Source organism: Archocentrus centrarchus, chromosome 18, assembly GCF_007364275.1.
Source record: "Archocentrus centrarchus isolate MPI-CPG fArcCen1 chromosome 18, fArcCen1, whole genome shotgun sequence".
NCBI classification, from domain to species: domain Eukaryota; kingdom Metazoa; phylum Chordata; class Actinopteri; order Cichliformes; family Cichlidae; genus Archocentrus; species Archocentrus centrarchus.
In genome coordinates, this window is record NC_044363.1 from 20,545,800 (window position 1) to 20,558,615 (window position 12,816).

Genomic DNA, 12,816 nt, shown 5'->3' on the forward strand with positions numbered 1-12,816 from the left:
TCGCTAACAAGCGTCATCGCTCCACCTCAGATTTCAGCTTCTCTTATCACTTAATCACGAGCGCAGCGCATGCTGGTGTCTAGATAAACGAATGCTCAATTCCAAGTATCTTAAACTGATCCTTTGAAGCTTTATTCAGCGCGCAGTCCTGCTGTTTTCACATAGTTTTAAGTGTCTTATTACAGTTAGAGATGCTATTTGTGAATGAACCGAAACACCATAATTCAAGATTACTGTTTCATTCAAATCTCCATTCTTCTTTAAAAACTGCAATCAGCCAGTCATTTGCAGTATTTACCGAGCATTTTCGTGGCCACCAGATATATAGAAAATACGCAAACTAACACGAATGAATGTCTGTATTCTTTTAGATTATTCTGTTGTGTTGAATCTCAAATATATCAGATTTTAAAAAATATAATGAGGATAATCCATCCGTGATCGATATGTTTCCAATCGCTGTCCATATCAGGCAAAAAATTTATGAGAGTGGTCCAATTTTCCCAAATTAAAAAAAATAAATTGTTGGAAACCATCAGCATCGCAGGTGACCCCTCCCATCCCTCTCACTCTCTCTTCGGCCTCCTGCCTTCAGGGAGGAGATACCGGAGCCTCTGGGCTCGCTCCACCAGAGTGTTGAACAGCTTCATCCACCGGCTGTCAGGAGACTGAAGTCTGTCCATTACCGCCCCCTTCTAACCCTTTACCCCTGGACTGTAACACACCCACTTACACAATAACTCTATCTTACCTGGTTACACACAAGGACATTCAAATATTTTAATGATGCTGACAGACTTTAGCACTTGACTGCAAACACCTGCACTACTGTCACACCTGCTGCTGTTGGTCATTTGCACTACTGTCCATGCACATCTCACAAGCTGCTCTATGTATTTATATTATTATTATTATTATCTATATTATATGTCCACATCTATGTTACTATATTTGCCCTACTGCCACTATTGTGCATAGACTTGACTTTTATATATTCCCTGGAGTGTCCTTTGAACTTTTCTACATTTTTCTTTCATACTATGATGAGAGAGAGACAGTATTTTGATTCTCCTGCCAGTCCAGTACATAAAAATAAAATGAAACAATAAAAATCTTTGAATCTTCAATTTAGAGCATCCTCACCTGATTTCCCGTTTTTCAGAAACGCTGTATACTTGGACCAAAAGCTATTTGGGGGAAAAATGCTCCTCAGACCAACTAATTTCGTTCTCTCTTCAGCTGGAGATCTTCCACTCTGTGATGTATAGAAACTACCAGCGGAAGACGGACATGGACGAACCTCCCAGCTTAGATTACGGCTCGGGCGGGGAGGATGAGAACGGAGTTGGAAAGAGCGAGAAGAGAAGGGCCAAAGACCCCGAGTATGCCATCCTGGAGGACAAATACTACAGATATGGCATCAAGCCTGAGTGGATGATGATTCACCGCATCATCAACCACAGGTTAGGCAGCTGTGCATATGAGCATGTGGGATATCGGTTTGTGTAGGACCACTAATTGTGATGCACGTGTCTCGTTGCCAGTGTGGATAAGAAGGGGATATACCACTACCTGGTCAAGTGGAGAGACCTCGCCTATGACCAGTGTACATGGGAGAGAGATGACATGGATATCCCTGACTTTGCAATTTACAAGGCCAGCTACTGGAAACACAGGTGTTTTTCATTCACTAAAGCTAGTTAGTTAATTATTTTGAGCCATTTTGTAGAGACCTGCTGTACGTTTATGTACAGTAGCATCTCTAAAAATCTTTCTTTGACAAATCAGATCTCTCTGCTGAAAAACAGCTGCTGCAATAACTACTGCTGTTTAACAGGGACATCATAATGAAGGAGGACCCAGACAAACCCAGGAAGATAAGGAGCAAGAACTCAGAGGGTGAAGAAGAGTCTCCAGGCTCACCCCTCACTGATGTGAGTAAACTGTAGCTTTAACCTCAGTATTGTAAAGTCTGTAGCTGCTGGCTGTAAAAAAGACAGCCAAAGACGCAGACCAAGAATCCTGACTGCACATAAAAACAGCCGTGCAATGTCGCAATCAAGAATAACCGGATGTTTTGTTATCTTAACTTCACTGTCTGCAATATTGAAATTATGTAAAACATAAAACAGTAAAAAAAATTAAAGTTTTGTACTTTTGCTGGATTTTTGCATGCTGTGTCACATATATAAACCCTATTAATGTAAAACATGAACTACTTTGTAAAGACAGTGTTCAAATATGTTGGAATATATTGGAGTACAGAGAGATGTGGCCCAATCGTATCTGCTCTCTGTTTTCTCCTTTGGTCCCTCCAGCCTACGATAAAATACGAGGAGCAGCCAGACTTCGTCACGTCTACAGGCGGTACGCTACATTTGTACCAACTGGAGGGTCTGAACTGGCTTCGGTTTTCGTGGGCTCAGGGCACTGACACCATCCTCGCGGATGAGATGGGCCTGGGAAAGACCATCCAGACCATCGTCTTCCTCTATTCACTTTTTAAAGAGGTACTTGACTTATCTCTTTATTCATGTTGTTTGAAGTCTCACTGTACCAATTTTAACAGTACTGATTTTCCTCTCTACACTTTCCAGGGTCACACTAAGGGTCCATTTCTGGTCAGTGCTCCGCTCTCCACCATCATCAACTGGGAGAGGGAGTTTGAGATGTGGGCACCCGATTTCTACGTGGTGACGTACACCGGAGACAAGGACAGCCGAGCCATCATCCGAGAGAACGAGTTCTCCTTTGATGACACGGCTGTCAAAGGAGGAAAGAAGGCCTTCAAACTGAGAGTAAAGAGGGATTATTAGCAGTAACATAAAAAATACAGACATTGTCTACCATAGCATCCACTCAGCCTTCCTCCCTTGTTTGTCTCCATGCAGCGAGAGGCTCCTATTAAATTCCATGTGCTGCTGACCTCCTATGAGTTGGTGACCATCGACCAAACGGCGCTAAAGTCTATCGACTGGGCCTGTCTGGTCGTGGATGAAGCTCACCGTCTCAAGAACAACCAGTCGAAGGTACAGCAGCTTGTGGATATGAGTCAGCATTAATGCACTTCACCTCTCTCTGGTGGCCAAACTCTGTAATAGCAACACTTTAGTTTCACAGTACTACTTTACTTTCAGAGTTAATTCAGTGTAATTAATCATGGCAGAATAATCTTCTCAGTATTAGTTCTGCTTTTTCGGGCAGTCAGGTGTACACTTCTAAAAGCTAACATTGACTAACAATGACTGTGTTACAACTGACTGTACTAAGTGTAGAATATATTTGTTTTTAATGATGTAGGAGTGCCCCTGAGAATAAAATATTGTTAAATAAAGCCGAGCTTTCTTTTCTTTGGTTCCAGTTTTTCAGGCGTCTGAACGACTATAAGATCGACTACAAGCTTCTGCTGACGGGAACTCCATTACAGAACAACCTGGAGGAGCTGTTTCACCTGCTCAACTTCCTCACACCCAACCGCTTCAAGTAGGACTTCTTTCTTTGTAATGCTTACACCTTAACACTAAACAAGCACCTTTTTTTTCTAACAAGTTTGGTTAATTTTAAAGGGAACATTTTATTCTAATGTCCAGCTCTGTTTTTGTTCTTGGACTCTACTAGAGTGGCTTTGCGTGATTCACATTTAAAAAAAGGTTTCATTTATCTACTCTAGCTTTTGATGCAGCCCATTCACTTCATCCCGTGTTAGAAAAAAGTGTTTTCTTTACGGCCACACTCTTTGAAAGCCCACTTTCTTCTGATTGGCTGCCCCTCACCTGGCTCCCTCAAACAAAACCCCGTGCTTGTAAGCTTTGCATTCATAGAAGTAAAGCTGGTATTTGTTCAGCACAAGTTGAAAATATTATTGGAAACTGAGTGTTCAGAGACGTCTGAAGCCTAATCTTTTGGTTCCCAGGGATTACTATTACATAGACTTACCTCATTAGCTATAGACAATAACAATAATGTTCCAAGTAATTGTTATAGTAGTAGTTCCTCTACATTTATCTCTAGTTGCAGTAAAATTACATACACTAAACCCTGCTTATTTATTTGATAAAGATAGATTTTACTAGCCCTTCATCCTCCCGTCTCTCTAAGCAGTAACCTCGAGGGCTTCCTAGAAGAGTTTGCTGACATCTCCAAGGAGGACCAGATCAAGAAGCTCCATGATCTGCTGGGGCCTCACATGCTGCGCAGACTGAAGGCCGACGTCTTCAAGAACATGCCCGCCAAGACCGAGCTGATTGTCAGAGTGGAGCTGAGCCCTATGCAGAAGTATGACGCTGACAAATGTAGATACAGGATTTTGGTTGATTTCATAGTTGATTTTTAATAACCTTATAGAGACTGATGGCCTTTTTCTATAGCCAGCCACGCAGTTGCTCAACCAGTTATAACGCTGTCAACCAGTAAAGCTATTCATAACTTTGGGGATATTAAGTGGCCACTAGAGAAGTGGAAAACTCTGACAGATCTTTCTGAGGTGGTGTGGTGATGGTTTGGTGTGGTGGTGTTGCCTAATCCCAAAATCAAATTCAATTGAGAGGGTGTTTTTGTATGTATAGCTGCAACAGTTAGTCTATACCTCCTTAAAAATTAAACATTAGAGATAAGAGAGGAGGAAAAGTTTTATTTTTGATTTTAATCTATACATACATTATATGAACAAAAGTATTGGACCACCTACAGGAGCTAAATCAATCAGCATTAATATGTTCTTGCTGCTATAACAGTTTTCACTCTTGTGGGAAGGCTTTCTACAAGATTTTGGAGTGTGTCAGTGGGACTTTTTGCCCATTCATCCAGAAGAACATTTGTGAGGTCAGACAATGATGTTGGATAAGACAGTCTCCTCTCTAGTTTATCCCAAAGGTGTTTGATATAGTTGGGATGAGGGCTCTGTGCAGGCCAGTCAAGTTCTTCCACACCAAACTCATTCAACCATTCCTTTATGGACTTTCTTTATGCGGTGGGGCAGTCAGGCTGGAGGAGAAAAGGCCCTTCCCCAAACTGTTCCCACAAAGTTGTAAATATGAAATTTTCAAAATGTCTCAGTAAACTGAAGGATGAAGATTAAGGTCGTTTTCATGCCTGCAGTTCATTTAGTCTGGTCCAAATTTGTTGACGAGTTTGTAAACTTGAAGCTTTTTTTCCCGTGGTTTGGTTTAATTTGGTTTATTTTCTTGGAGAGCAAACTCCAAGCAAACCAAAACGTATCACTGCAAACCACATGAGAACATTCAATCTACTTATTGGCCAGATGTGGCCGGGGCTGGAGCAACAGAAGTAATTATAGGACGAAGGTGCTGTGTTCTGGACCTGTGGATAACATGGAGAATTTACTCCTAGCATTTGCATTAATCTGGGTAATATTTCAGGTAAAACTGAAGTTTACACATCTATGGTACTCTGCCACATCCCAGAATGCAAAACATGCTCGGCTATGAGAGAGCATTTAGCTCAGACTTGCAGCGTACACCTGATATTGGGTTGGAGGTGAGATCACATTCCCATAATAAATGAACCACTTTAGAGTTTGTTTGGAACCATCGCCTCCAAAAGGTCTGCTTGTGGTTGTTTTGGTCCTCACCCATGTGCGATTATTGTGTTCACATCTGCACAAACGAACGACATCAAGGGGAAAAAAAATATGGAGTTCGAGTTAAACAGACTAAACAGCTTAGGTGTGAAAACACCCTAAAACTGCACAGCTAGCTGCTTCAGTTTATCTACCTGTGGCAATGGGGCTGAATGAAATTCCTGAATTCAAAGATTAAGAGGTGTGGCCCAGTACTTTTGTCCATATAGTGTAGTTTACATTAAATTGGCACAGTACTGGTCATGTCATGATTTTGTGTTTGTGTTTTCGTAAATGCAGGAAGTACTACAAGCTAATTCTGACCAAGAACTTCGAGGCTCTAAACTCGAAAGGAGGAGGAAATCAGGTCTCGCTGCTGAACATCATGATGGACCTAAAAAAGTGCTGCAATCATCCCTACCTCTTCCCCGTCGCCTCGATGGTGAGATGAAAACCAAAGGAACTTTTATTTTTGGGAATACTTGCTTCACAGCTAAGTATAAAGAAAAAAGAGAGAGAATTTTATGCTACACAAGTGATTTGTCCCTGTTTCGTGTCTTATTTCAGCTCTTCCTCTAAGATTAGCTTGAAATTGCATAACAGGGACACCCTGTGGTAATGTGTGGAAGTGCTCTAGTGTCATACTGGTATTGTAAGCAGTGTTATAAGTGGCCCTGTGCAGTGAGAAAGTCTCAATAGTGTAAGAAATTTTAAAATGATTTCAAGAGCCAATCATTTAGCATCTTCTGACATTCATATTATTTATATATAATTACAAGAATGCATAAAAAAACAAGTGGAAAAGACTAGTACACAGATATTCCTCATGCAGTGTTATTTCTTTGAGTTTCCAGGAAGCCCCAAAACACCCAGCGGTGCTTATGAAGGGTCAGCCCTCACTAAGGCCTCTGGGAAACTGATGCTGTTGCAGAAGATGCTGAGGAAGCTGAAGAGCAGGGGCACCGAGTACTGGTCTTCTCACAGGTACGTCTTCACACAAGCACAAATGAGCGCATCTGATCATACACACACATACACACGCAAACACCAGATGGGTATCTCCCTACGCAGCTGTTAAATTAGTCTCATGACATCTCCAGAAGGCTCAGCGGCAGGCTGTGATTCCAGCTGTGCGGCTGCACGGGTAATCAAGTATACATGAGAACATGCGCGCCTCGCCAATCTCTCTGTCTCTTCTGCTTTTAGATGACTAAAATGCTCGACTTACTAGAAGATTTCCTGGATTATGAAGGTTACAAGTACGAGCGAATTGATGGAGGCATCACGGGAGCACTGAGGCAAGAAGCCATCGACCGCTTTAACGGTGAGCTACAGGATCAAGTGCGGTAAGCTGTCCGTGACCTCGGCTAAGGATGAGTAGGTGTGACATTATCATGCAGCCCCTCCTGTAGCCTTGAAAAGCCTCATAAGTTGACAGAAAAAATAAAAATGCAGCAACAGACTTTTTCATAGAAATTTAGCTGATTTATATATATAGAGATTAATTGCAATGCAAGACAATGTAGTTATACACCATGATGTCACTGGAAAAGTGTTTACTGAGGGAGCTGAGGGCCTGTTTCTCCTAGACTTTTATACAACTGGACGTCTTCTTTCAGCCAGAGGAGTCACCCTCTAGCTTTTCAGGCTGGGAGGTTGGTCCACCTTTCAAATACCCTCTGCTGGTACCCCTGAAGTGTTCATTGCCTTTTGGGATTCAATGTCAAAGCTGGTAAAGTGTTTAGGAAAATGAGGAATTAAGGGCCAAATTTGCATGAGGCCACAATCACGAAAAAGCACTGGTGGGAGAGGAAGATAGATAGTGGAGAATGGACAGGAAAACAGGGAAAGACATGCAGCAAAAGGTCAGACTTAAACACAGTATACTGCATTTCAGCCTAGTGGCACATGGTCACCTGCTCACCCTGTGAGCACTCTGGTTTACACATGTTTTTTCTCTCTGGAAACACTGTGGCAAATCAGATCAATGAGGGACAGCGGAGGAAGAATCTATATGATTGCTGGGGACTGTGTGGATTTGGAGGTTGAGACAGCTCAGGTGGAGCGCAGGAGTAGGGCTGAATTATTGCAAACTGTTCCACAGTATAAATATGAAATTTGTGTGTATCAGTTGACCTGAAGACAAAACATTGTGTGCTGTCAGAACCAATCCACGTATTAATGAATTTACTGTTACTGTACCACATGCATAAAAGCGTTCATTGCTCTTGTTTTTTCTGAATGCCTCATGATGCTGCAGGTATTTATCAAAGTCACTGGTACGTGTTGTAAGATCTTTCTGCATTAATGTTTCATTAGGGCAGCTGTAGCTCAGGCGGTAGAGCAGGTTGTCTACCAGTTGGAAGCTCGGTGGATCAATTTGACTCCTTCATCCTGCATCCTCGGGCAAGAGAACCCCGAGAACCCAGAGTGTGTGTGCAAATGTCAGAACACACTTGGACACAGATAAAAGTGCTGTATTGGGTGAATGAGATTTGTATTAGGAAGCACTTTGATTGATCAACTAAGTGCATTACTAATGTAGAGAAAAAAAAAAAAAAACACATGAAAGGGACTCTGGGTATGCATAGAGACATTTTCAATGTAGACCATTTCTGTGTAGAAGTGTGATCAAAAATCTCTCACTGCTAAAAAGCAACTTCAGTGTTATTGAGGAGCAGAACTATGTGGGGCTCAGCTCTAAAACATTCAGGAAGACGAGCCAAAGTTCTGGCACTGTGCTCACAGCTTTGAGCCATCCACCCACGCCAATTGTGAGCTCATTCTGACAACATCAACCCCTCTGAGCACTTGCAGCTACAACTATTACAACCACATAAGGTGCAAAATAGGACCCCCCCCCCCCCTCTTTTTAGGTGTTAATATCAGTGCAGTTTTCAATAATTTGCATTCTGCAAACCTTAGTAAACCTTTGCATGAGTCATTTAACACTCATTTGAACACTAGTTGCAAAATTGACAGCGCACCTTTTTAGCAATTAGCGACAGAAGCTTTCTCAGCACCAAAGCCGGGGTTTTCACTGGCACTTGCCGTTAGTAAATCTGCCACTAGATTAAAACTACAGCTAAACTGATTCTTGAGTGTGATTCGTCTTTGAAGCTAGTTCCTCCAGTATTTGATTCCTGTGCATTACAAATGATGCTGAGTTGTTTGCTCTCATGTGGAATATCCCTGAAATGCTTTAAGCAACTTGTTGGTAATAAATACCTTAAATTATATAACATGAGTAACAGCCTAGGGGGTGGCGATGCATCTCCTGGAGCTGATACAAGTACATTTGCTACCTCAGGTAAATGCTAGCGTTAAAAAAATAATGAGACATTAGCCCCACACAGAAGAGCTGAATAAGAACAGCTAAAAATTTAAAAAGTATTTATGCAAAATAGGACTCGTTGGGTTCGTTGTGCTTTCAGATAACTTTAATTCTAATAATAATAATAATAATTCTAATAATTAAAAACTATGCACTTCAACATTGGTTGGTTCATTTGTAACTGTGCTGCAGTGACAATGAGAACAAATGTTTCTCTGGTATTTTGAGTCCACAGATGTGGTGAAATTAACAACAGAAAACTTGCATGGGTTCCTGTTTATTTTCCTCTCACACATACACTCTCCTCCTCTCTGTTCCCAGCTCCTGGCGCTTGCCAGTTTTGTTTCTTGCTCTTCCACCAGAGCCGGAGGTTTAGGCATTAACCTGGCCACAGCGGACACTGTCATCATCTTCGACTCAGACTGGAACCCTCATAATGACATTCAGGTGCTGTTCAGGTGGCCGTTGTGTGAGCAAATTAGTCCGTACTTATAAAACTTTCTCTCTTCGAAGAATTATCTCGTCCCTCCCTTCGCAGGCGTTCAGTCGAGCTCACCGCATCGGACAGGCCAACAAGGTCATGATTTATCGTTTCGTGACGCGAGCCAGCGTGGAGGAGCGTATCACCCAGGTGGCCAAGAGGAAGATGATGCTGACCCATCTAGTGGTGCGCCCGGGCTTGGGATCCAAGGCGGGCTCCATGACCAAGCAAGAGCTGGACGACATCCTCAAGTTTGGAACGGAAGAGCTCTTCAAGGACGAGGGGGAAGGTGACAGAAGTTAAATTGTTACATCTAAAAATAACACGTTCACAAACTGAGCTGGAGTTTTAGTCAAATAGTCTGTTAAATATAATGATGTTGAGTTCTGGCTTGGAGTGGGACTGATTCTAATAGAAGAGGTTGGCAGGCTTCCCCCCTCAATTTAATTATTTGGTCAAATACACTCAGTTTAATACCTTTCATCTTGATGAGTTTTGCCGGAGGGTATTCTTGGCATATTCGGTGTTATTGATTGGAATAATTGGTTGACAAGAACATTTTTACTTGTTAAATTGTGTTGGAAGAACCATGCAGAATTTTCCCCGCTTTTTAACTCCACATTCGCAGGGATTGAAGAATAGTTCAGGGGATAAGTTGAAGACGAGGGCAAACGTCATTCATTATGACAGCACCGCCATCGAGAGGCTGCTGGACCGAAGCCAAGACGACACAGACGACTCGGACGTCCAGAACATGAACGAGTACCTCAGCTCCTTCAAAGTGGCCAGTACATGGTGCGAGAAGAGGATAAGGTGAGACGTACTCGGACACATCTATTTGTGTTTGTTGTAGAGACGTGCAACTTTCCAAAGGATTTTCATCTTGGATTTATAGTGAAAAAATTTTGACTGGCAGACTGTTTGGGTCTGGTGTGGAGACTTATTACATTGCTTTTCTCCTCATATGTGGAAAAAACAGAGATGGAGTCATACATGTTCATATATTACAGTTTCCACAGTTTCTCTCCATTTATCTTTCCAGCAGTCTGAGAAGAATATGAGAATGGGAGCACACTAGAGTGAGCATAAAAATAAAACTCTTCAAAAACAAAACAAACTACTTTAACAAGGTGCTGGAGACGTCCCTCAGAGCTTTGGTCTATATTGACATGACAGCATCACACAGTTGCTGCAGATTTGTCAACTGCACTTTTTTTAATTTAAAAAAAAAAAAAAGATGCTCATTGTCATGTTTAAGAAACCAGTTTGAGATGATTTGAGGTTTGTGACATGGTGCGTTATCCTGCTGGAAGCAGCCATCGGAAGATGAGTACACTGTGCTCATCGGAAGATGAGTACACTGTGCTCATCGGAAGATGAGTACCACTGTGCTCATCGGAAGATGAGTACACTGTGCTCTATAAGGCACTACTCGGGAAGTCTGTGGTATTTAAATTATGCTCAGTTGGTAACTGATAATACAAGGCAGCATGGATCCACGCTTTCATGTTTTTATGCCAAATTCTGGCCCCTACCATCTGAATGTCGTAGCAGAAAGCAAGACATCAGACCAGGTGACAGTTTTCAATCTTCTGTTGTCCAATTTTGATGACTCTGTGTGAACTGTAGCCTCAGTTTCCTGTTCTTGGCTGACAGGAGTGGCACAAAGTGTGTTCTTCTGCTGCTGCAGCCCATCTGCTTCAAGTTTTGATGTGTTGCATGTTCAGAGATGCTCTTCTGCATACCTTGGTTGTAACAAGTGATTATTTGAGTTACTGCTGCCTTCCTATCAGCTCAAAGCACTCTGGTCATTCTCCCCTGATGTCTATCATCACCCAGAGAACTGCTGTACACCCTAGAGATGGTTGAGTGGGAAAATCCCAGCAGATCAGCTGTTTCTGAAATGCTCAGATCAGCCTGTCTGGCACCAACAACCACAAAACATCCAAAGTCGCTAAATCACCTTTCTTCTTCATTCTGATACTCAGTTGAACTTCAGCAGGTCATCTTGACCATGGTTACTTGCGTAGATGCATTGAGTTGCCACCATGTGATTGGTTGATTTTGATGCTAGACTATAGTCCATAAAATATAGTCTTGCAAAAAAAAAAAAAATGAAAGGGAAAAAAAAACATTGAGCAGATTTGTCCAGAAACCTTGGAAACATCAGATCTTTCCACAGGTTAGCTTGAGATCAGCTTCATGCCTCCAACACTGTTGCTTTGCTTCCTCTCTTACTTATTAGAATATGATTGCTTCTGAGTATGTTGTGAGAAATTACACTCCAACTGTCAGCCCCACAGTCTTCAATTTTCCCGTCTGTCCCCATATTTAATGCTCCAGATCGAGGAGATCGAGCGGGAGATCATCAAACAGGAGGAGAACGTGGACCCAGATTATTGGGAGAAGCTGCTGCGGCATCACTATGAGCAGCAACAAGAGGATCTGGCGAGCAAACTCGGCAAAGGCAAGAGGAACCGCAAGCCTGTCAACTACAATGACGCTGCACAGGAAGACCAAGGTAGGGGCTGAGTCTGGATCTGATGAAGCTCAAGTAAGCTGAAGAAAGTCCACATGGATACCTTATGAGTCTGAACTCCTACATTTGAACACGGGTCCTCTTTCACATGTAAAGTTTATTAAGATTTATTGTGTTAATTTAAGCAGGGTCATAGATGATGTGTCTGCTGTTTGAGGTATTACTTGCACAGTGGAAGTGAATGGGCCTGGCCTATTGACAGACCACCGTGTGCTGTTTCAGAGTGGCATGCTGACATTTCAGATAACCAGTCCGAGTACTCGGTGGGCTCCGAGGAGGAGGACGAGGACTTTGATGATCGGCCAGAAGGTGAGGACGTTTTTTTTTTTGTTTCTTTTTAAAGAGACACCAGATCAAGTAGAGCTGCTCGTGAAAGACAAGATTCTATTTGTAAGACATGCTCTCAGGTCTGTGTTGAATTACAGCTTGAATTTGATTTAGTTGTTACAGCTCTCTGGCAGAGCAGAACAAGTTAGATTGCCAAAAATTCAATACTGAAACGCTTCAAGCTTATCAGAGGTTTTTAACCCTTGTTGATGTGACTTAACCACTGGTGTGCAAAATGTAGAATTAAACAAGTTCATTTGCACTCACTATTCTTATGTGCATCATTTCTGTTACCTTATTTTTATTTATTTATTTTTTTGTGCAGGACGACGGCAGTCACGTCGCCAGCTGAGGAATGACAAAGATAACCTCTGCCTCCTCTTCTGGCCAGAGTGGGAGGCAACCTTGGATGGTTTGCAGATCTCTGGAACTAGTCTCACTCCTTTTATTAGGTTTTTTGTTAAATTGTGATATTTCTGAAATCTGTCAGCGTTTATTTATAGCGAACTGGCACCCGTGGCTATTTTCTAACAGTCTTTTAAAAAATGAAATATCCT

At 42.1% G+C, this 12,816-nt stretch overlaps 1 protein-coding gene across 1 annotated transcript in view; it reads left to right on the forward strand.

Moving 5' to 3' along the window:
* Positions 1-12,816, forward strand: part of chd3 (chromodomain helicase DNA binding protein 3) — a 49,486-nt gene that overhangs the window by 13,453 nt on the left and 23,217 nt on the right. The window contains 21 exon segments of the mRNA XM_030753720.1: positions 1,240-1,463; positions 1,545-1,676; positions 1,838-1,934; positions 2,319-2,510; positions 2,598-2,798; positions 2,892-3,029; positions 3,362-3,483; positions 4,102-4,275; positions 5,879-6,020; positions 6,426-6,528; positions 6,531-6,562; positions 6,785-6,902; positions 9,234-9,265; positions 9,267-9,359; positions 9,451-9,699; positions 10,022-10,175; positions 10,178-10,206; positions 11,737-11,914; positions 12,155-12,241; positions 12,585-12,623; positions 12,626-12,667. Coding sequence (XP_030609580.1) covers positions 1,240-1,463; positions 1,545-1,676; positions 1,838-1,934; positions 2,319-2,510; positions 2,598-2,798; positions 2,892-3,029; positions 3,362-3,483; positions 4,102-4,275; positions 5,879-6,020; positions 6,426-6,528; positions 6,531-6,562; positions 6,785-6,902; positions 9,234-9,265; positions 9,267-9,359; positions 9,451-9,699; positions 10,022-10,175; positions 10,178-10,206; positions 11,737-11,914; positions 12,155-12,241; positions 12,585-12,623; positions 12,626-12,667 — 2,578 coding nt within the window.